The 24,706-nt window shown below is 42.3% G+C and overlaps 2 protein-coding genes across 2 annotated transcripts in view; one reads left to right on the top strand and one right to left on the bottom strand.

Annotated features, from left to right (window-relative positions):
• tmtops2b (teleost multiple tissue opsin 2b) overlaps positions 1-10,579 on the top strand; it is a 55,602-nt gene extending 45,023 nt beyond the window's left edge. The window contains exon 4 of the mRNA XM_063214220.1: positions 7,308-10,579. Coding sequence (XP_063070290.1) covers positions 7,308-7,532 — 225 coding nt within the window. The 3' untranslated portion in view covers positions 7,533-10,579. The remainder of the gene's footprint in view (positions 1-7,307) is intronic.
• The window catches only part of st6gal2a (ST6 beta-galactosamide alpha-2,6-sialyltranferase 2a), a 104,050-nt gene continuing 79,406 nt past the window's right edge, over positions 63-24,706 (bottom strand). The window contains exons 4-7 of the mRNA XM_063214219.1: positions 24,250-24,347; positions 20,801-20,902; positions 12,521-12,695; positions 63-5,643 (exon numbers count right to left, since the gene is read on the bottom strand). Of these exons, the coding sequence (XP_063070289.1) occupies positions 5,396-5,643; positions 12,521-12,695; positions 20,801-20,902; positions 24,250-24,347 (623 nt within the window). The 3' untranslated portion in view covers positions 63-5,395. The remainder of the gene's footprint in view (positions 5,644-12,520; positions 12,696-20,800; positions 20,903-24,249; positions 24,348-24,706) is intronic.

Below are 24,706 nucleotides of genomic sequence, written 5' to 3'. Positions count from 1 at the left end.
GACTGTCCTGATACATAAAACATGTGCAGAGAGGGGAAGGAGAAAATACATCAGGCTTTTTGATTTTCAATGTGCAATCCATTTATTTACATACTATAAAATAGCAAACATACAGGAATATCCCCAGGAACAAACTGAAAAAGAGACCCTGAAATGATTAATTACAAACTGATTCAAGTCTAACAAATGTAAAAGAATATCAAAACACAAAACAATATAAGATGCCATGGCTTTACAGTGTGGGCTGCCTCATATGTTTTCACATCTAACGTGATTGGAACTTTCTATGTGTAAGCTCAGGAAAAAAGAAGTTGAGATTTGAAAAAGACTTTACAAAAACCATTTATAAAGGCTGAGTGGTGGAGAGAGAGAGAGAGAGAGAGAGAGAGAGAGAGAGAGAGAGAGAGAGAGAGAGAGAGAGAGAGAGAGAGAGAGAGAAAGAAAGAGAGAGAAAGAGAGAGAATAGACACCAAGAAAGTTGTACATTAGATATATGAATACAATCGCCACTTGGGCAGCTGTGAACTGTTTGTGTGTCATCTTTTCATGAGCTCACGAGTGTTCCAGAGATGGCAGTTGGCCCTATAGCCACCACTACAGTATCACAACACCTTATTCACGGCAAAAACAGAAACAACCCAAAAATAAACACACAACCAACCAACAAAAAACAGCAGTAATAACAAAAAGAATTGGTTTGGCACAGTATCAGGATTTTTTTCATCGCCATCGCTCTGCCCAAAGGCATTGGATTAAGATCAAGTGTGTCTCACTACGTCTGGAGCCAAAGTCTGCTCCTGTTTGAAAATATCAAATCTGGAAGAAGAATTCGAGAGAGAATTCGAGAGAGAGAGAGAGAGAGAGAGAGAGAGAGAGAGAGAGAGAGAGAGAGAGAGAGAGAGAGAGAGAGAGAGAGAGAGAGATTTACAGGACTGTGTTGGCTGTTCTTAGTGCAACAGATCCTGTATTTGGAGGATAAGATTTACAGCATTGTCCCTTTGCAATGGTCAATCAGGTCAGTCAAAGACCTTGCAAAAAATTACCTACAGCATTGGACCCGGTGTTTAATAATGTCCAAATATAGAAGAGTGAGAGAGAGAGAGAGAGAGAGAGAGAGAGAGAGAGAGAGAGAGAATTGGGAATTACGATTGAGGATACACTTATGATGTCAGCATATCTACAGTAAGCAGCCGAGGACGGAGCATGGACCAAGAGAGGCTGTTTGAGGCACTGTAAGGCACAGTGCTACCCTTGCTTGGGTACTGGTGGAGGTGGAAGCCATGGTGAGAGATGTTTTGGGGGTATATGAGGGCTATAGGGAACATTATACAATATGGCTGCAAGTCATTTTATTTCCTCCCGTCCTTTCCTCTGTCCTCCGACTTTGTGATGCGAGTCTTGACGTCATCGATGATCAACGTTTTTATTCAACATTTTGCGTAAAACACAATTCAGAAGATGTTTTTTTTTTACTTGCAGTATGCAGTCATTGTATGCGCTGCTTGACAGTGGTGAAACATTATCGTTTTCTCCTTGGAGGAGGGCCGTTACAAAGGCCAGAACGTCAGAGGCAGAATGACAGGAGGAGCTAGATTTCAGTTGTTACCTATGCCTTTGACGGGACACCTAAGGGTTTACCCGAATGGCCTTCACTGGATACTTTGGGGAATGTGAATATCAGACACAGACATTTCTGGGTTTCAGAAAGTCCAAGTCCTCAATATTGCATCCCACATATTGTTTCAGGAGACACGTTAAACTAGCTAATCCCAGTTCCAGAGGTGCCAATCCCGGCTTCAGCAAATTCACATTGCCACTTTTTCCCTTCCAATACATTTGACTTCAATTATCTAGGTAATCTGCCATTCTCAAGGACTCAATTATGATCAGGCTGATTCAGAGCTGAGTGGAGCAGATTTCTGGCTTTCTGAACTGTCTGACTTTCTGAACCCCATGATAGAGACCGGTGTCTAGCTGACACAACTCCTCTTTCAAGACAACAGGCAGATCAGATAGGGTGCTACCAGCACAGGATGGTAGGACATTCACTTTCACTTCTCAGTTTGTTTACGGCTGATGAAGGAACTACTATTCTACAAATAAGGTTTGCATTTCTATTCGGCAAGATACTGTAGTTGAAGTATTGTCAAAGCCCCTCATTAACCACTGCATGCTCTCAGAATCCCACTGATGATTTTTTTGTCAGTTTTCTTTTGTTTTACTTGTTTTACTACTTTACTTATCTTTTCTTGCTTATTTTTTCTCTCTCTTTTTGTTCTTTTCTTGTCTTTTTTTAAATACAAAAAACACACTGTATCCGTCACAACGTTGCTAACACTTATCAAAAAGCAGCAATTTATTTGCTAACTGCACTCTTTTAAAAGACACATCCAAGTTTGTTATTACTTATAAAACCGTTTGGAGTACATCTTAAAATCATTGCTTCAATGAAAAATTCACATAATCCTAAACTTCTGACGTCAGAGTTAATGGCCCTATTGTGTAAAATGGTGGTATCACTGCAGGGGGGAAGAAAAATGGAACAAAAACAATTTGAATGCATTTTACGGGTATGTACGGGCATGTCTAGCATGTGACATGTAGTAGCCTCAAATGTCAATACGCCACATATTTCAAAACATCAATTTACCTTGGTCACAGCATTTCAACATTAACCCCTCAGCCATGTTCTAGATATTAGCTGCATAGCAGCAGATGTTCAGTCATCGCATTATAACTTCAAACAATTTCCACCACTCCAGTGATACGTAATGGTATGTGATGCAAAATGTTAAGGCCAAACATAAGTAAAAGTACTTAGAAAAATAAATAAAAGCAAAAGTGTAGTATTGGGCATTATGCAAAGGTGATAAATGGATAAACCTGCTTAGGTTAACCCATACTGTCATAAACCTGTTCAGAGGAGTCTGCAGCTTCTTGTGCTCAACTACAAAATGGCCAATGGCCCCTTTTCTTTCAGATTTATGGCTACCTCCAGGTTAAATAAACCATAAATAAAATGTTTCTCCAGCCAACCCCTTTTGAAGCACACCCCAATGGTCTTATGGTGCATGTTTGCCGTTCGACTGGGCAACAGTCGTATAGCCCCATCCCATGACGAGCATAGTGGGGTGGGTGGTGGAGGGTGGCGGGAGGGAAGTGGAGGGGACCATCTGAAGGAAGACGGATGTGGGAGCTATGCTGACTAAAACCCCATAAGCCACTGCTTCTCCACACTGATTCTCCTTTATTACAACAACCCCCACACCTTCATCCATCATCGTCATGCTGAGGGGGCTGGAGAGGGGATAGGAGGAGGGGATGGAGAGAGGATAGGAGGAGGGGATGGAGGGTGCTCAGGAAGCATGTGCTTGAGAGAATGAGAGACAGAGGAGGGTGTGGGGGTGAAGTGTCAAATCTGGTTTATATAACCCAAGGGGTGGTGACACACTACAGCAGAAGAGCCTGTTGGTATTTGCTTAGGTAAGAGGACTAAGAGCTGTTTTTCCTCTGCTAACAGGTTTGAATCTACAAGGTTCATCGCTTAGATCACCTTTTGGTATAGCCCACTATTTTCCTCTATGAAAACAACCAGCCTTCCAACCTTAGCCAATGGCAGGTGAACAACAGCAGGTGGCACAGGTACTGGTAAATGTCCAGAGCACGCAAGAAGGTTCAGAAGCCCTCCACTATCGGTCATTGTTTTATTACTAGCTTACTTCCATCGCCTTTTCATCAAGCAAAAAAAAAAAGACAATAGGCAAGAAAAAAAGGGTAGAGCATGTGAGGGGAGAGAACATGTGGCGGATATTGAAAGAGGAATTAGCTGTACTGTGATTTGTACACCTGAGTGAATGCCAACTGCTATTTACATTTGAAATATCCAAAGCAAGAAAGAAAGAAACAAACAAATATAAAGACAAATAATATCCACATGATCGCTCCCTCCCTACCTCCAAATATCTAGAACAAATACAGCTTTCCTCAAAGGAGGACACTTCATCATATCACAGTACACTGATGACACTTCCGGTAGGCGCATTGACAAAAGCTCAACTACCTTTACTTTAAAAAACCAACAACAAACAAACAAACAAAATAAAATATTTACATCACTTATTAAAGACATTCAGTGAAAGAAAAGCTTAGTAGCCCATTGCCGTTCCCAACAAAACAAGACACATGGAATTGCTTGTCAATCTCCATAACAACACATTAGCAACGTTCCCTTGAACATTATTCCAAAGCAACAAAAAAAAAGAGTCCAAAAACTTGTCCAGACTCTTTTAATCTTTCTTTTTTTTCTTTAAAAAACCGACAGGATTGTGGTCACTGACGTCTAGAGATGTATAACCTTTCCTGCTCTCTCACAGCTATAGAGCTTAGCACAAAGGCTAAGGAGTACACATACTGGCCTCACACAAAGCACAAGCTGAACAAAAAAAGAAGATTGGAGGCTGCACTTGAAAAACCCAAAGGGGTTTCAACTCACACAGGCCAGCGCTTTCACTTTTAGCTGTCAGCAGGCTATCAAACAGGAAAAGAGTGTTTGTCATGTGTTAGAACAGACACTTAGTCATTGTGGCAAGTAAAACAATATCAAAAAAGATATTAAATGATGCACTCAGGTTGCTGTCCAAAGTAAGACATTGTCATGGGTCCTATGGCAAGGCAAGTTTCCTTTTTTTTGCTAAAAAAATGTGTTGCTCTATGGTCATATGTGAGTGTGTATTTATGTGCTTATGTGTGGCAGAAAGACATTCAGTTTTTAAAACCACAAATGGCCATCCCCTCATATATTAGCAGTTAGCACACTAAAATAACCTACTTAAAAACCTGGTTGTGTGCTGTTATTGTACGTCAGACCAATCAGCCATAGACATCTTCTCGCATGTTGCGTGCACTGCCTTCGGGTCATCACCACCCCCCCGTTAATCCTTTCAATCTCCCCTGACACAGACATGACACCACAGAATTAAGGAAGCAACAAAACACTTTCTTCAATCATAACTCTGCATCTAACTTCTAGGAATCTTTTCACTTCCCCTTCCCCTTCCCCCGACCACTTCAGTAGATGAACCCATGGAGGAGGAAAAATAAAAAATAAAAGCACACTTCAATTTCCTCCTGCTTTTCAAGTGTGAGTGGACGAGGTCCCTTCATAAGCCTAATCTCTGTCCAGAAGAGTCTCTCCACATCCTGTGTGGATAGATATTGCACCTTATTTCGTTCATTCAATCTCTTATTTGTCATGTTCCTCGTAAATTGTTTTTGTTTTGGCAAAGAGGAATTGTTGTTTTTGTTTCTTCCTTTTTTTCTGAAACAAACTTAAAAAAACCGTCTCCAGTTTTCGTCAGGAAGTGTGTGAACACCAAAGGCCCAAAAAATTCAGAGTTCAAGGGTCACACTGTACAGTGCTGAATCCAGGAAGTGTAACCTTGCCCTTGTTCCGAAGGTCGCGAGCAGGGCCCGTGTTGATGCGTTGCACCAGCATCTTCTCGAAGAGCAGGGGGTGGTAGGCGCCCAGCGTGCAGGCAGCGTCAAAGTAGCGCTCATGGTAGTGGCACAGGTCTGTCTGCCGCATGGAAGGGATGTACTCGTACACGTGCACCTCCTCACACAGCGCCATCATCAGGAGAATACCTGCATTACACACAAAACAAACAAGTTAACAATTCAGTCTCAAATTCAGTTAGATTTTACGTTTCTTTTTCTGACACAGGATGAGGTGATAAAGTGTTCTTGCGAGTTGGGTTTATATGGTCATGGTGTTGTCTGGTATTGGAGCATGTTCAGTGTAAATTTATCAGTGTTATCAGTGTTAACAAATGTAGTATATGTCTTATTTGATACAGGATACAAATGTAAAGGTCATGTACACAAAGTCTCAAACTTGGGTCAGGCAAGATGTATGTAATCGTTCATGCTTCACAACTCACTACCTCACAAGCCTGCCCTGAATTGCAATGTTGTGCAATCGTCCCAGAAAGGGGCGCAGACAGCTTTTGCTGGGCCCGGGACAAAGTCATCTGAATGAGCCCCCACCTTATACATGTAATGCAATGAGGAACCAAATTCTGGGCCCCCTTTCTCCTTGGGCCCGGGACAACTGACCCTTTTGTCCCTTCCTGTCAGCATCCCTGGTCCCTGATGATGCATTATGTGCATCCTTGTGTTCTTTCAGAGGATAAAGCAATGCCATCAACACAGTCCATTTGCTATTCGCCCACACGTACACAACAACCGTCATTTGTTTGAGGGGGCTTTTGGAGGGCCGGTAGGGTAATACACGGAATTGCCTGTGAAACAACAACTGTGTAAAGATTAGACTTTCGTGGGGAAAAAAACTAGATTATAGAAGGGCCTAAAGCATACAAAAACAGATGGATGCAGAGATCAAATGGGATCTTGACAAGCCATTTTCTCATGTCTTCCCATGGTCCACTGTGGCCAATCTCAGTGATGGCAAATCTGGCATCCCAGGGTCCCTGCATTTATTTGGGCCCATCACAAATCCTACACGCTTCCATTTTTGCAATGCCATATCAAGCAGAAAGTAGACTTTCATCAAAGTTGAATGTTCTCATTTAAGCCTTTGAGGAGTGAGGATTTTCTCCAGTTCTAGAATTTGACTCAAACATTCCCCAGCTCCCAGAGAACTCTCATGTTAAAATCCCACAAAGTCCTTGTGACATCATAGTGGGAACGCAAAATTTTGACAAAATTCTAATCACATATACTGTATGTGATAGTGCTCCTCAAAGGGTTAAGCCGTGTTCTTCTCAGCAATGTTGACAATGGGGTGCTGTACATTGTAACCTATCCAACTTTCCAGGAGGGTGAAATAACGGTGCTGATGTATGTTACATCCCCATACGGACGAGGAACTTGAGAAATCTTCATGAGTTGTGAAAACCAATGACTTCATTTTCTGTCAGCTCCCTTCATCCCTCTTCCTATATCCACTATATCCCTTTCTTCCCGTGTCCTCTTGGGGCAGCTTAACTTTTTTCCTCATCTATTCTTTGCCCATTTCTTTCGGCTCAACTTGTTTTCTTTTTCTCCTTGTCTCTTTCTGTGGATTTGGCAACTGAGCAACAGTCCTCTTCGTCACACTTTCCCCACTGTATCCCACTGTTACCTCTCCCTACGCTTCCATCCATCCTAAACAAGGCGTCTAACCCCACTGTGCTCCAGGGACTGTAACCAATACCCTTTAACATAACTCTCTGTTACTTTGTATAAAACCGTCAGCTAAGTGTAATGTATTGTGCGGTAATTTCTATGTTCCTTCTCCTCCTCTCCAGTTTAGGAAGTGTTTCCTGAACCTGATCGGATACCGGCGACGGCAGACGGAGAACGGCCATTCCACCATGCCCTCCAAGACCACGGTCATCCACCTCAACCATCGTGTCTACAGCAAGACGGCTCCGCAGGTGTCCATCCAGAAGGCCTCCACCAGCCTGCCCATCCACGGCTGCAGCACTCCACAGACACAGACCAGGAGCAACCAGGTGGATGTCAACTCCTGAGTAACAACCACGACACAATGTCACAGTGGAATAACTGCCAAGGGTGTGTGTGTGTGAAGACGCCCAACAGGGCCAGACATGGGACTATGGGGCTGATGAGGTCTCGTCTTGTCTTGAATGCTTGGAGACAGGCGTAGATCGGTTGGTTCATGAACAAGTGGGTAGACTTGCAAGTCACCCACTACCCACTAGTCTGTGAACCAATAAGACGAGCGAATGGAAGCATGCACTTCTAACTGCACCAGAATTGACTGACAGCATTGACATTCCCATCGCTAACGCTGTCCTGTCGCTACTGTAGCCATCTCAAGACACAAAAAGAAGTCCAGTTGCTCACAAAGAATTTCTTTTGATGAGTGTTTTCTGGATAGCCGAGAATCTTCCGACAAGTCAGCCATCTCTTCAACGAACAACCAAAGGACAGAGGACAGTGCTGACAATGCTACAGTGATTGTGCACTTCTGGAATACAATTAGGGCAAGGCTGCTACTGTGAAAACAATGGAACAGCTACTACCATTGCTGCCCTTGGCTCAGTCTGATCGGGAGTTTTTCCAACCGAGGATCACAGCAGATCAATGGTTTGTTGACATTGACTCCAATGCCAACACCATATGGTACAGACAAGAGATTAGTCAGGAGTTTCAAGACCAATGATTTAGTTTTCTGATCTTGCTTGAATGTTGTTGGCATTACTCGAACAGGTTTCATCAATTGCTGGTTTATTTATGAAACGATATAATGTATCTGAATTGTCATTTTATTTTTCTCCACAGATTGTCTGGTAATGTCACGGACAGTTTCTAGGTTAATTGCAAAACAAGCTGATGTGGTGATTTGTATGAAGAGTAAAAGGTTAAACTAATGATTGGTAACAAGAATTAAGACATGTGGGTCTGTGTAGCAAGTGGTTCATGTTGCCTAAAATGCACTTTTTTCAGTAGCTTCACTTTCCAAACGTTTAGCAGTGTCCAGTGGTGTCTGAGTCTTAACAATCCTTCTCCGATTACATTCTCCTAGTCATATCCAATACCAATGCTGTGAATAATCTGATAAACATCAATACTTCATTGATAATTAAACAGCTGTCAGCAACTGCTGGTTTTGTTGAATAGCAGTCTGTTGAAATGTAGTCTATGTCAGCAGTGTCAACAGTTAATCCTTCCACCACAGTAAAATTAATTTATATTCTTAGTGCGCTTCAACACAGTGTTAATGTCACATGCAGCTGTTGATGCACAGTTGATTTTAGATTTTTTTGTCCATGTCCACTCAATCATGGGCTTCGGACTTTTTCAATATCAGGTATAATAATGCAGTGGTATGTTTTTTTAAGGGATGGACTGGATATTCATATACATTTTAAATGGATGACAATAGTGTTCCCTGATAGCACTGATCACTACACTGCTGAAAACAATATGTCTTTATGAAATGAAATTTCTTTTTCAAATCTTCACATCCTTATATGTTGGTCGGACTCTTACATAAGATGTTGATGAGAAGACACATTCTTCTCATGTGCATTTGCAGTGTTTGCGCTTACACAGTGTTTTGGAGATTACAAAATAGCTGCTCTTGCGATGCAAGGCATGCACATGTCTATGTTAATTTTGTGCCTGTACGTGCATTGTGGCTGAGAGATACGAGAGTGATACTGAGTGCGAGAGTTGGTTTGATAATTTCAGTGAATGGAATACTTAAGTGTGAGAGTCAGTGAGAGTGGGAGCGCATGGTGAGCTCTTCTGTTGTTTCCTTGGTTGTGTCCTTACCCAATCTGTACTAATGCATGCTGGCTGATATGTAACTTTCAGGTTCAAGTCAACTTCAAGTGTGCATACACCAAAGACGGCCAATTTTGGCCTGAGAATGTACAAGTCCGGTTGGCTAGCTATACCAACCATTATGTGCATTTGAGCATAGTCTGGCCACAAAGATGTACGAGCCAAATGAGTTTCCAAAATTGGGTGAATGGCAGAGAACGGCAGCCAGGAGAGTACTTGCATGCATGATCGTACAAATCCAGCATATATTCTCTGTGACTACTGACTGGGTATTTCACCTGTGAGTCTATCCATTGCCATTTGACTGATGAAAAATGAAAGGGGGGGTTCTCTGAGCTGGCAGGACTTGTACATTCTCAACCTGGGATGGCAACCTTTGGTCACCTTTTGTCTTGGACCTTCCTCCCCTGCTTTTTGTCTTTATAGGGGCAAGCACACAAGCTGTATTCATTGTTATAACGTCCAATATTTGTTCATGCTTGATTTGTTTTCTCTCTGTTCCCCCCTGCTTGCTCTGTGGGCTATTGCAATGTGTCAAGCTCTCTATGTTGTTCTTTGCTGTGAAAAAAAATGTCATGACCAACAAGATGTTAAGTCCCACCTTCAGGAAGTAAAAGTCCATTGCCTGGTTTCAGAACGTTTTGCTAGGATGATCACATAATGTAGGTGAGGCTAAAACCCCAAAGATATATATTACTAAAACAATACAATCAAAATCAGCATTGAGTAGGCTGTGTAGGCAGAGGAACTCGGTCCTGTAAACTTGACTTTACCATTCGGCTTCTTAATCTGACTAAAGAGTGGTGATATAAGAAACTCTTTTGATACAAGTGATAAAAGTGAATCTTTAATCAGAATTTGCTACAGTTATCCAACCGATCAAAAGCACAACGTGGACTTTCACGCTCTGAACCTGGGTATTTCCATCTCTAGATTCTGATTTGGAATATGTGCAATAAGTGAGTTGACTTCATTTCTTTTAGAAAGTGTGTTCGTTTCGAACCCGGTACAGACATAAAAAGGAAGGTAAGGCGCAGCTCAGTCCGAACGTGATATTTGCAAAAATGTTGGTGTTAGTTAACACTGCTACGAGCACACACTGGTGGAGCCAATGTGATTGTGAGATACGACTGTGTCTAACTGACATGATGGTGATTTTAACACATGACTGTGTTTGACTGACACGATAGTGATTTTAATTTTGCCACTCCACAGTTTTTGGTCCATGTCCTATTGAAAAAAAATCTGCTTTAAAAAAACAGTGCCAACCTCAAATGTGGATTCCTTGTTTTTCTTATTTCCCATTATTTGCTTGAGTACCACACACACACACACACACACACACACACACACACACACACACACACACACACACACACACACACACACACACACACACACACACACACACACACACACACACACACACTAAAACTGAGGACTGAAGCCAGTGTGACTGGTCACGGGCAAAATCAGGTGGTTTCCTGGGTGACCAACAAAATCCACATCTCTGCGGGATCTCTCTCCCTCTCTCTCTCTCTCTCTCTCTCTCTCTCTCTCTCTCTCTCTCTCTCTCTCTCTCTCTCTCTCTCTCTCTCTCTCTCTGCACACAGACAGATTACAGAGCTTTAGGGTAAATGTGGGGGAAAATCAGCACAGAGGAAAATTACTTCCCCTTATTACATGCACATTGCACACACACGCACGTAAGTACACACAGACGCACACAAACACACGCACACACACAAGCCCTAAATAATAGCTCTTTAAGTGCAGATAACTGTTGTGACTGAGCATCTGGCTTCACACTGGCAGCACCGCATGGTGCACAGTATAGTGGTATAGAGTGCAAGATTTTACCAGTAGGCCTATAGACTACACGATTTTCTAAAAATGACAAAATGAACGGTAAACACAAACTTATGGAACATTAATATTTAAGTATAACCATAAAGATGGAACCAGCTGCAGCTAATTTTACACGACATTAAAGGTTAAGAATATTCAGAAGCAAAATCATCAAAATTGACCTTGGCAAGGTTTTTGCACCTGACCTCAACGTAATCAGCATTAGAGATAACTGATCAGAGAACCACAAGATCACATTGAACATCTGTTCTGATTAAATAAAAAAACAGCTTCTCTAGATATCTCTTTAAGGATACACCACCTCACTCCTTTGAAGCCTGTCACTACAATTCAGTTTACCCAACGCTCCCGTCGCCATAATTATCTGCGACGCGCAGCAGAACAAATAATTGTAGGAAGCATTGCGCTAATACTATGCTCCTCTAAATGTCAAATGGCTGTATGTGTGAGATAAAGCCGTTTGTGCGAGACAGGAAGAGGGGGCCACGGGGGCTGTGGTTAAATGTCAATCAGGTTTGTTTGATGTGTACATCTGTTCGGCTTCTGTCAACCCATCCGAGGGAGATGTGTGGACACAGAGGGGTATACGGCCCTACAAAGGCGAAGTGCAGTATCTGAAAATGGGCTTCATTACCGGGGCGAATAGACCGGCCGCGATGAGATTCAAGCGACAGAGAATCGCTGAAACTACAACATCCAACTTAATACCAGGGCTTTGGAGGTATTTTTCTCAGTTTCAATGTAGATCCCCTAATCACATCCGTCCAGTCCACGGGACCCTAGAGCGGCAACAAATGAGTCCAAACTAAAGGTTTTTCTCTTGACTGCCATTCATCGCTTTTTCTTATCTTTTTCCCCGTTTCGATCTGGGGTGCCATAGTGGGGTGTTACTTAAGACTCTATAAAGCTTGAGGAAGCACGGCAGCTATCGGCAAGCTGATTACACTAATTATCCAAACTTCTTCCTTCTCCTCCTCCCCCTCTTTCGATGCTGCTGCCGTAACTGCTATTCCTGACACTCTCACTCAGCAGCCAGCTCTGCACTTTCATCAAATTGTCACTTACACATACAGGCACAGACACAAGCACGCACGCACGCACACACGCACACACGCACGCACGCACGCAGGCACGCACACATATACGCACGCACACACGCACACAGTACAGCTGCATGACAGCAGGTTCAAAGACATACACAACAAAATACATGCAGGCAGACAAACACACGCACACGCACACGCACACACACACACACACACACACACACGCACACGCACACACACACACACACACACACGCACGCACACACGCACTCCTGTCTAGCTGTGCTCACCGATGAAGCCGGAGGAGGGGGGATTGGGCTGGATGTTCTCGAGCGTGTTGCCCTGGATGACGTCCCAGAGCTGCCAGATGAAGCGCGGGTGCAGGATGTAGAAGGGCTGCCCGGGGAAGTGCTTCCTGTGCTCCATGTACGGCGAGAACAGGTTGTAGTCCGGACTCATGTACCACTGCAGAGGAGAATGGGGAACATGGGGGAATGTGTTTTAAGTCAAAACAATTAGGAAAATGCCTTTACTGTATTATTTAGGACAAGTCCTAAATGGACATATTAGGATAATATCGACTTTTTTTACCCGGTACAGCTTGACACAGCACGACTTGGCCACCACTTCAAAGCAGCCAGCCGGCTGAAGTGAGCTGAGTGGGTCTTTCGCTGCCTACTACCCAGAATCAGTGTCAGCTCATCCTCACCGGTGAATAAATAAATTATCATGGCGGCCACCAGATCATCTCTCTTGGATTGCTCTTTAGTTTGACACTGTATTACTTTGATATTAAAATCAAAGGCAGAAATCAACATTGTAGTATCCAAATATGATGTCGCTGAAACTATTTAGCCTGCTTCGATAAGTGAGATATCTGTTGGCCTACGTAAAGTAATGCGACGTGACAACGCCAAAAATGTAACTCCAACCATACTCCGGCTAACACAGTTTGTAATGGAAACAAAAAACGGGCTGGTTTGACAGTACCACTCAGCTTGACACAGTACACACAATACGACACAGCCCGGTTGTATATGGAAAAACACCTATATTTGGGTTTTATTGTTACTGTAGTGTGTTAAAAACAAAGACAGTAATATTGAGTCAATTGTTTCACAGACACAGACACAGACACAGACACACACACACACACACACACACACACACACACACACACACACACACACACACACACACACACACACACAATTAGTGGTCAAATACTAAATACTCAGTGAATGACAAAAGACCAACAAAGGTCGGCGTCTGCGCCTGCACTTAACACCCGTGTATTGCTTGGTGCGTGCACTCCCAAAAAGTAGTAATCACTCAAGATAATAGGAGAAAAGGAGGCTTGTGTGAAAAAGTGATTTAAAGCCGAAATTTCACAACAGAAGTCTGAGGTTTAACTGGAGAAACAGACATTTCGGAGGTAGTCCATTCTCAATGTCTCCATTTCACACAAGCCTTGTGTGGGCCTCCTTTTTTCCTATTATCCTGAGCAAATACTAAATACAAAAAGTATGATTTTTTTTTCCTCCTTCACATTTGTTGTCAGGCCTGATGCACTGTACTACTGCAGTAGAGAACGGTGAACCAATATGCATTATTCAATCCAATACAACATTGCCACATGTACCGTATCTAACCAGCTGATGAAAATACATATTAATACAAAATATTGTATTCTGCATTGACTATAGGCATTGTGTGCGATCACTAACCACCATAAATGTGACCAGTGCGTTTAACACACAGGTGAGCTAATCATAATTTGCTTATTTTCCATTTGGCAAAAGTGGTCATAAGATATTTAAAGTCCTATGTATTCACAACTGGAACAGACGTCACAAGTGTACCACTGTGGACCAGATGGGGTGGTGGGAGGGCTGCAGTGTGCTTTAAACACACAGGTGAACTAATAATGCATTATTTAGGAGGACATCATTATGCTTATATGTGTCTGATGGAAGCATACAATTGCCCATAAGTTATTTATGCTAAATATACAATTGGTTATAAGATATTCATGGAAAAGATACTATTGGTTATGAGATATTTATGCTGTCTGGACTCATGCATCGCAGTGAAAAGAGATAAGACAGCCACAGAATTTTTAATACAGAGGAAACCAGTACCGTATGCATCAGTTAACATGGCAACCCGTGTGATTTTAGAGAGTACTATAGAGATATCAGTATTATAGAGATATCACCATTAGTTAATCTAATTAATCCCATACTTTAGGATGGGAACTTTCACAGCGTGTTTTAAGTGTGATAAACATTTTCAAATAGTATTGCATTTGCTAATGTGTCTTTTTTTCCACGTGAATTTTATAACCGAAAACTGCCACATATCCAGACTTGCAAATGTCATTCTTTCAAACGGAACATCTGAACCTTCTGTACATTATCAAAAAGGTAATGACATAGTTTAGTTAGTTCAAAAGTACACTAACTCACGTACCTTTATTTTTGATAGGACAGTTTGAGAGATGACAGGAAGCAAGTAGGAGAGAGAGACAGGGAAGGACCAAGAAATGACACTGAGCCAGAATCAAACCCATAACAACATAACACGGAAATTAATTCCAAGAGCTTACCGCAACCAACCGCTTGTTAAAATTCCTCTAATGGTTGGTTGCTCCTGAGCTCCTCAAGAGGAAGCAGGAGATTCCTCCATGTCTTTTGCATTATACATAATAATACCTCTCTAATCCCTCTCATCAAACATGGAACAGGGTCCAAGGTTGGCCATCTTCAGGTAAGTCATGCATCACGGCGTCTTATAGAAGCAGTGGACAGGATGAATACATCACACTGCCCTCATTACGTGTATTAGCTTTACTAATGTCCTGGGACCCGTGTGATCCAGTCCCTTCTCTTGACTTGGTGTACCGGGGGCATGGCATTTCAAGTGCCTCTGCTGGACGGACATGCTTAAAACCTGACATGAGTCACCCCACTATACATAGTCTACTTGATTATGCCTTCAAACAGACTTGAGACCCCAGTCCCCTTCCCTCCCCTTCTCCTATGGTTTTTAATGTCCTAGAAGACGATCCTCAGAGAGGCACATGGATGAGGCAACACTGTGATCCACACATCCCCTTCTGTGCCTCCAAAAACAACTTTTCAAACGTACGTCTTAACTTCATGTGTGTATTTAACAAACAACAAAGACTGGCTTTTGGATGGATGCAAGGAGATGGGTGTCCTTGTGTTTATCTTGCTACTTTGACACGTCATATTTTTCCAGACATCTGACATACGGTACTAAAGCAAATCCAGCTGAATACACAAATATCCTCTTGCACAAACACAGAGAGGGGAAGGGCAGCATCGGATATGCTGTAGTATGGTGAGATGACTGAGATCTTTCTTATTGGTTAACTCTTTCATGCATAGGCACTGTTATAACCTTATTTCCAGCAAAATAGTCATGTCTTAATCTGTTACTTAACCCCTTTGCACAGACCCTATGTTATAACCAGAGATGGGACCAAGTCACTAGTTTGGAAGTCCCAAGTAAGTCTCAAGTCCTTTCAATCAAATCCGAGTCAAGTCACAAGATAAGACACATTTGACCAAGTCAAGTCCAAAGTCATACCCGAGCCAAGTCAAGTCTAAGTCTAATTTTTCCAAGTCCTTAACAAGTCACCATGTATTCTGTGTACAGTATGGGCTAGTGTTGTAATTGCATCTGTAAGAGTCCTTTGGCTTACTTTATACAACATGGTTTTCTTTAGCTTATAGTCAGTGGTGTAGTCTACTTTTTTGAAGTGGGTATACTGTATATTTGAGATTTTTTTGAAGTGGGTATACTGTATATACATGTGCTATTCAAAACAATGGATCAATCAATTTGAAGTGGGTATACTGAAATCCCAGAAATTTAGAAGTGGGTATACTCCGTATACCTGCGTTCTACGTAGACTACACCACTGCTTATAGTGAATGGGATCGCAAGGCCATCTGCATAAAAGGCAACTGTGAGAAAGCATTCAGGCCAGTCAGTTTTGTGTCGTTTCACACCCTCCACAGCTCTTTGGAGCCTGTTTCTCCAACAACAGCTTGTGATGACTGCCTCAAACCTTTGACTCATCTACTTCAACTCTGCTCGGATTACATTCCCCCCTCCAATTCACTCCGTGAGGACCACTCATATCTCTCCTTGGTCCGCAGACGTCACAAAAGCCAAGTAACACCGCTAAAAATATCCCCACTCCAAAAGAGCTGAAAGTGATGGTGGGAAAAATACAACAAGCAGAAAATTGACACTATTGGTCAACGCTTTTAACAGGATCTTTGGAAACGAGGCACTGCCGTGAAGCTAAAAGACAATTCCAGACAACAAATGGGACTTGGGGATTCGGTGCCGTGCCATGTGACCCAAAAGCATGTATGACAGAAAACCTGGTTTAAAAAAAAGAAAAAAGAAAAAAAAGGAAAGGAGTAAAATTGCACTCTCCATCACAGTAGTGGCGGAGGGTGGTGCGTTTAAAAATAGCACCGGCGTCACTACCGCCATCACCACCGCCACCGCCACCACCACCACCCTCACCACCCTCACGACCACCGCCCTCCACCGAGACATTCCATCAACACTACCACCTAGGTTAATGGTAGAAAGACATGTGGGAAATGCACAGCGGCAACGGCCAGCCACAGGAGGAAGAAAATTGTGGCATCTTATCTGAGGCAGGGCATCAAATGTGTGATGGGGAAGAGGGAGCGAAAAAAGGGCAAGAAAGGGATAAAAAGGAGGCGCTGGGTGGCAGGTTATAAAGCAGGCACTGGTGCGTACGCTGCCTTGCCTTACGCTGCCTTGCCTTTGCGCTCACATGTAGTTTTGACCATTCGTCGTCTCTTAATTTAGTGTCTCCTGGTTCAATTCAGTGGATTTATGGTGATGCTGAATGCAAGGCATTCAAATACTGCACTTTCGAGCATGAATTCCACTGTACAGTGCACAGAAGCGGAAAGCTTTTTTAAAATAAAAAGTGAACAAATACAACACACAAGTCTAAGGGCTGTCAGATTGTGATACTGCATCAACATTACTAAATGACAAATAACCAACCCTGCCTCTACTCCAAGATACGACACTTGTTCACTTCGGCACTTGGTCTGCATGACCTCAAAGGCTTGTGAGCCTACAAGAAGCGTCTTTTTAGTTCCACATGTAACGGCCCCTTGAGGGCAATTATAGTTACCAGGGCCCTGGCAGCGTTTGACCCAGAATAGCTCCGGCTCCATTGGGTAGATCTTTTGATGGTGGGTGGGAAGGAGCAGAGGCATTTGGAGAGATGGCTAAGATGATTTATTTTTTTTAATTTTTTTACAGTATTTCACAGGGAGAACTTGCAACGAAAATGTATCTCAGTTTGTGCACAGTTTATTAACTGTTTCACGACTGATCAGTGTTCATTTAAATACAACAGGCCTCAGTGTTTTGGCCAATCTTCCTTCAGTCATGCAGTATACAATCTTCATGAAATCTTTTTGTTCTTTATGAAACCTTTTTTACATGGATAGAAATTGGCTTTTGTAGGTAAGAAGTTGATATATTATATTATATTATATTATATTATATTATATTATATTATATTATATTATATTATATTATATTATATTATATTACCTAATGTTATGGCTGAATGGCTAGTCAGTCAGGAAAACCACTAGCCAAAATGCCAAGTAAAGCAAAAAAAAAGTTAGTTAAGCACTGGTCTTGATAACATGATAGAATTAAAAAATGTATGCAAATTTATGCAATATAAACTCAATATATTTTACTACTGAAATGGAACTTCTCTTTATCTCCAGCTTATGTAAGAGAAGGTTGAACAAAACTGCTGAGAAACCATTCCATTTTTTTTTCAGACAATCTTAACTTACATCTATTTTTTCCCTGTGCTCGACTTCTTATGACAGAGATAAAATGTAGTCAAATGCCTCCCTCTCCCTCTCCTCCCTAGCCTCTACGGAGAAAACAGACAACACAATGTATGTCCTTGGACAATCCTACAGAGTTGAATTATGCCTAGAGGCATGGCGGCCCAACAATAACCTTTCTGTGAGAACAACTTTGTGCTATATCTGAATAGAATAGATGTTGCCTGTGTGCTTTCTATGCAGGGACGGCGCGCTTTCTTTTTGATTGCTACTGAAGGTCGCCCTATTTCAGATAGATGGTCATGAATGTTTAGAGATTTTGCTGGGTATGTGGAAATTGTATCTAAAATTCGGAGAAGAGCATATTGGGGTGGTGTGGAGCTTATATATTATTATTATTATCATTATCATATTATCAAATAACACTGGTTCTTGAGAATGTGGCAAAAAAATGAAAAAGTCGTTCAAGTCTAAAATATATAGGTATATTATTATATATGAAGGTGCAGCAATGTATTGGTCAAGGTCATTGGTAATAATTTAACATAATTGTAGATACATATTGTGAGCATATTCTTAAAACATGTCAAAAACATGTTAAACTCCTTCCAAAAAAAAACTTGGGCTGTGTTTTTTTGTGACTTCAGTCAGATCTCACCACCGTCAGGTTTTTATCTGACGGTGGTGACAAAAAGCCTCCAAATGTGCCTTATTGGAGGCTTGAGTATAGTCTTGGATCACAATGATTACTTATATATAATGTTTTATTAACAAGCAAAATTCAGTCAAATATGGAACAAGCTGACAAGTTATGGAACAAAATCTGATGGTGGTATCATCTGACGGTGGTAACAAAAACTACTCCTACATAATATGCATAGTTTGTTCACATTAGCCATTTTGTTTTCGTTTTTTTTTTGGTGCTTCATACCTCTTCTCAAAAAGTATATATTAATTAACATTAATATAATATAATACTATTAAACGACACATTGCATTACCTGGAGTTATTTTGTTCATGAAAATGTAATTAATTTTCAACAGAATTAGCACTTTTATAGCTGGGAAATGTTTTTGCCAAACTTTCAAGAATCACTGATAAGCAAATCTGTGTGGTGCACATTCTGAGCAAAAGTGATCACCTTCATCAGAATTAATCTTACAATTAGTCTGTGAGAACAGATGTGGCAAATCAGGCTGATTATGTAGAGTACCGTGCATATGCAGCGGGTGCATTTATAAGCAGCTGTGTGCATGTGGTGCATTTGTGAGTAGCTGTGCGCTTAACAGTAGTTGCACATACACAGTATGTTTGTGAGCATTTCCAATCACAAATAATCCTCCCTCTCCCTCCAAAAGGAAAATCCATGCACTGATTTTCATTGCTTAAAGGTACACTGTGTAAGATTTTAGTTGTTTATTTCCAGAATTCATGCTACCCATTCACTAATATTACCTTTATCATGAATACTTACCACCACCATCAAATTCTAAGTATTCATTATGACTGCAAAAATTGCACTTTCCATACATGAAAAGTGGGATCTTCTCCATGGTCCGCCATTTTGAATTTCCAGAAATAGCCATTTTTAGCTGCAAAAATGACTCTACTTGGGCCATACTAGATTAGCTTAATAGGCCTACTTATTTTCACAAAAAGATCAAATTTGGCAATAGTCAACCCAGTTTCAATGAGCAGCATAGTTGCAGTAGCGTTTTTTGGTCATTTCCTGCACAGTGTACCTTTAAGCCAGGGGTGGGGAACCTATGTCTCGAGGGCCGATTGCGGCCCTTGAGGCCGTTTTATCCATCCCCCGATGTAATTTTAATGTTATGCAGCTTCACATGAAATGTAACATATTTTGTAATGGAATCTTAGAAAATACATTTGCAATACGATTAAGTTATATTCAGGGGACCTAGAGAAGCTGGGGTCTGTTTTAAAGGTGGCTGCCTTCAATGTAGACCTAAAGAGCAGAGGGAAATCCTGGTTTGTGTTCATAGTACGGCCCTCAGGGGACTTTTACGGCCCTTGGATGCATTTGAAGTGGCCCCCCGAATGAAAAAGGCTCCCCACCCCTGCTTTAAGCCCTTATGGTTAAACTACCTATGCGCATTTTGAATTTGTTTTCTTTTCAAAATAGCGTTTACCGGATGAGGTCATCATAAAAAAATGCTTTCATATGCTCTACTAACCAGAACCAAAATTGGTAAAACGGCCTATTCATCATACACACCAAAAGCTTGGAATGAACTTTAAGCCACTCTAAATCTTGAAATTCTTCCAACTATATATTCTTCTAAAGAGAAATTAATGCGCATTACCCAACCACTGCAATTGCTATTAATTTCATTACTCATTGGCTGTGAATGTGTATACATAGGCTTTGTTTGTATGTTTTTTTAAGTAACAGATCTCAGGTGGTCCATAAATTAACCAGAAATCGGTTATAATTGTACAAACAATGAATACGCTTATTATATAGAATAGTGGCATTAGCTGTGGTTGCAGCACCCGTGTGCAACTACAAAAACGCCACTGACCTGTTTGTGAAAATGTATGCCTCGTGTGTTTCAAACCGCTTGAGCGCATTTGAGAGTAGTTGTGTGTATGTAGCGCACTTGCGATTAGCTCTGCACATGCTTGTGAGTAGCTGAGATGTTTACCTTGTGGAGATTGACTGCGTAGGGTGCTGGATCCCAGGCCACGAGTGTGACGTTCTTGTACAACGAGCTGCTGTTGAAGTGATGCTTTGGGTTGGCAAGGATCTGTTGAGAGCGCACACACACACACACACACACACACGTGCACACACGCACACACACACACACACACACACACACACACACACACACACACACACACACACACACACACACACACACACACACACACACACGTGATAAGGATCTGAGTCCTGCTGACTTGATGAAGCCTGATCCACCATCAGCCTCTATACACACAAGCAAGCAGATGCTTCCATACACACACACACACACACACACACACACACACACACACACACGCACACACGCACACGCGCACACACACACACACACACACACACACACACACACACACACACACACACACACACACACACACACACACACACACACACACACACACACACACACACACACACACACACACACACACACACACACACACACACAGTCTACAAAAGCAACAGGAGCCTTTTGAAGGTACACAATGATACAAAAGCCCGGCTCCATCCTCAGCATTTCAAAAAGCAATAGGTTACCCCATTTAGCCTGTTTTTATTTTTCCTTTAAACAGTGGCTATGTTTGGATTCACATCCTACTCCCCCCCACAGTGAAAATCCCACAAAAGGACTTGGCATCATCATTTCCGTTCGCGTCCAAAATCCACGGCTGCCAGGAAAAGGATACGGAGCAAAATGTCTGCTTGGCAGAAGGCTGCAGCTTATGTGTGGTCTTGAGGGTTTGCCACGATAATAAAACACTGCACCACTGCCACATCCAGACGGACACTACTCGTGTGTGTGTGTGTGTGTGTGTGTGTGTGTGTGTGTGTGTGTGTGTGTGTGTGTGTGTGTGTGTGTGTGTGTGTGTGTGTGTGTGTGTGTGTGTGTGTGTGGTGTGTGTGTGTGTGTGTGTGTGTGTGTATGTATGTGTGTGTGTGTGTGTGTGTGTGTGTGTGTGTGTGTGTGTGTGTGTGTGTGTGTGTGTGTATGTATGTATGTATGTGTGTGTGTGTGTGTGTGTGTGTGTGTGTGTCCACATCCAGACGGACACTGCTCTTGGCTGTGAGAACCATGTGGTGAATACTGATGGCCAGAGAGGAGTTATCGTCATCGCGGCCGCTGACAAGAGTTGGCCAGGCCCGGGACAAAGTAATCTACAAGGGCTGGCCACTCTATAAATGCAATGTAAAGGGAACTCAATTTTGGAACCCCCTACTCTTCTCACTGGGCCCGGAACAACTAGCCCCTTTGTCCTCCCCCCTCCTGTCAGCTTCCCTGCCAGAGGAAGTCTGCCCTGAGTTGTCACCATTATTATCATCATCATCTCTATTGTGGTGGTGACTGCCCTGGAAGTAGTGGTTGCTTGTAGCAACACTTCCCCTTACTTGACCACGATTGTCTGTCCTTAAAAGCACAAGGTCACCTGTTGGATACGGCCATTTCAAAACAGCTATCCAAATAAATATATGTCCAGAAATTATCAAAATAACTACGTATAACCAAGACACTGCTTCTTGTTTCAGATAGCTAACTGATCTTTGTTGATGTGACCATTGGTTTGAGTAAAAAATGTATCGAAGAGCCCAAGGCGGCCTTTTGGATAAAGCCATTTCATAACAGTCAGTCAAATAAATCTTCAGAAACAATCATAACTGAGACAAAGCTTCTTTTCAGAGAGGTATCTCATTGTTGGTTATGTGAGGATAACAGCAGCAACTATACTGTCTAAAGCCACGCTTTGCAGTTAAAGTGAGTTTGTGCGGTGCCCAACAACACACCTGTCTCAAAATATACACTTTCATAACAAAATAAACACTTTGATAAATAATTTCCATTGCGGTTTGAATGTTTTCCTCCCCAGAGTAAAAACAGTTGATAGAAATGTGAATTTGTCTCCTGCGGTATGTCATGTCAGATCTTATTTTCTTACGCTCTTTCAGGTATGTCAGCATTAAGTTACATGTGGGAATTTCTGACAGCGGACTGCGAGAGTGGTCGGGAGAGTCCCTGTTCACTTACTAATGACTTATTTAAGCATCATCTGACTCAGAAAGGTAATTAAGAAACTTCTTAATCCTACCTTGTACCACTTAAAATAACCCAAAGGGTGTGAGGAGAATAGTCACGAACTGATTCCTGATTTAAAGGGTCTCTATGTAGGATTAAAAGTTTAATTAATCACTGTACCGAGTCAGCTGATGCTTATTTGAGTCATTAGTAAGTGAACGAAGATTCTCGCGACCACTTTGACGGTCCTTCTGCTGAGAACCCACATGTAACTTTGGATAGTGCGGTCTGCCACGAGTGTTGTGGGAAACACTTTTCTTACGAAAATTGCTTTCAATGCCGTATTCAGATTTGTATCAACTGCAGGCAACACTCTCACAGCGAGCTTATTTAAGCAGCATTTTTTCATGACTGTGTAGATTTTGAGACAGGCATGCAACGGGCACAGCGCAAACAACGTACTCCTACCTTGTGGCTCTTTAATTTTTTTTAGATTAACGGGACATTTCTCTCTTGGAAAATCCATTGTTTTAAAAAAAATAAAAAAATAGCACAACCAATACATGTAGCATTTCCCCCGGACATTCTTCCTTTCTGCTTTTTCTCCCTGCACATCATTAACACCTCATTAACACCTGAACAATTGGTTAACCCAATTTTCTACACTGTACACAGATGTCAATATGCAACTTGCATTCCACTACACAAGTAGGTTGCGTAAAACCTTCAGGCTCTTTTAATTAGCTAGATGCCTTTAGCTCTTAGCGCTAGATAAGGAAACACTACGACAGGAGCATACAGTGCCACTGCTATTACTGGCCCCTTACCGCCGCGCCTCCGAATGCTTTGTCTTCAAGCTACTAATTAATGTTGCATGTAACAGTAATTGGCTTTCATTAATTCATATTCTCTTTTTTGCTGCTCCCATGGCTATTTTTACACGAGCAGATGGATGAGAATAAGGGGTGCTCCTTTTTTAGAAAGCCAAATCAGGTAAGAGGTTTAATATATTAAAGGCATAGTGTGTGTGTGTGTGTGTGTGTGTGTGTGTGTGTGTGTGTGTGTGTGTGTGTGTGTGTGTGTGTGTGTGTGTGTGTGTGTGTGTGTGTGTGTGTGTGTGTGTGTGAGTGTGTCAGAGAGAGAGATAGAGAGAGAGAGAGAGAGAGAGAGAGAGAGAGAGAGAGAGAGAGAGAGAGAGAGAGAGAGAGAGAGAGGCGCAACACACCCGCAAGTGTGAGAGAGTAAGACAGAATAATGAATTTTCGGAGGGTCTGCACAGACCGTCTTCCCATCTGCAAATGAAAGAACACAGGCACACACACACGCGCGCACACACACACACACACACACGCACAGAAGATACACACTCGCACACCTACCTGAGAATTGATGATGCGTATAGTGGTTTTGTTTCCCACGTCACGCTCGTAGCCTTCGGTGGGAGCAGCATTAAATCTCAACACGGCATCGTGGGAATCTGGAAGCAGAGCACACGCCACAGGTCAGGGGGGGAGAGTTCAGGAGGCATGAGGATGTGTGCATGCATGCTGGTCAAAAGCTGCACTACAAAGCCAAGTTCAGGACCCCATGGGCAGCACCAGTCCCTGACCAAAATAACATGCCTGCTTTGCTTCCAATCAGGGCAGCCGAAAGAAGGCGGACAAAGGGGTCACATACCCCGGGCCTAGGGAGAGAGGGGGCCCAGGGTTGGATCCTCGTTACATTGCATTGATTGGGTATGGGGCCCTTTCCGATGATTTTGTCCCGGGCCTAGCAAAAGCCATCAGCGGCCCTGCTTCCAATGAATTGAAGATTAAAGAGAAGACCGGGATATAA

This window comes from Engraulis encrasicolus, chromosome 13 (assembly GCF_034702125.1).
Source record: "Engraulis encrasicolus isolate BLACKSEA-1 chromosome 13, IST_EnEncr_1.0, whole genome shotgun sequence".
NCBI classification, from domain to species: domain Eukaryota; kingdom Metazoa; phylum Chordata; class Actinopteri; order Clupeiformes; family Engraulidae; genus Engraulis; species Engraulis encrasicolus.
Note: the sequence above shows the minus strand (reverse complement) of the source record. Positions and strands in the feature narration are given on the sequence as shown.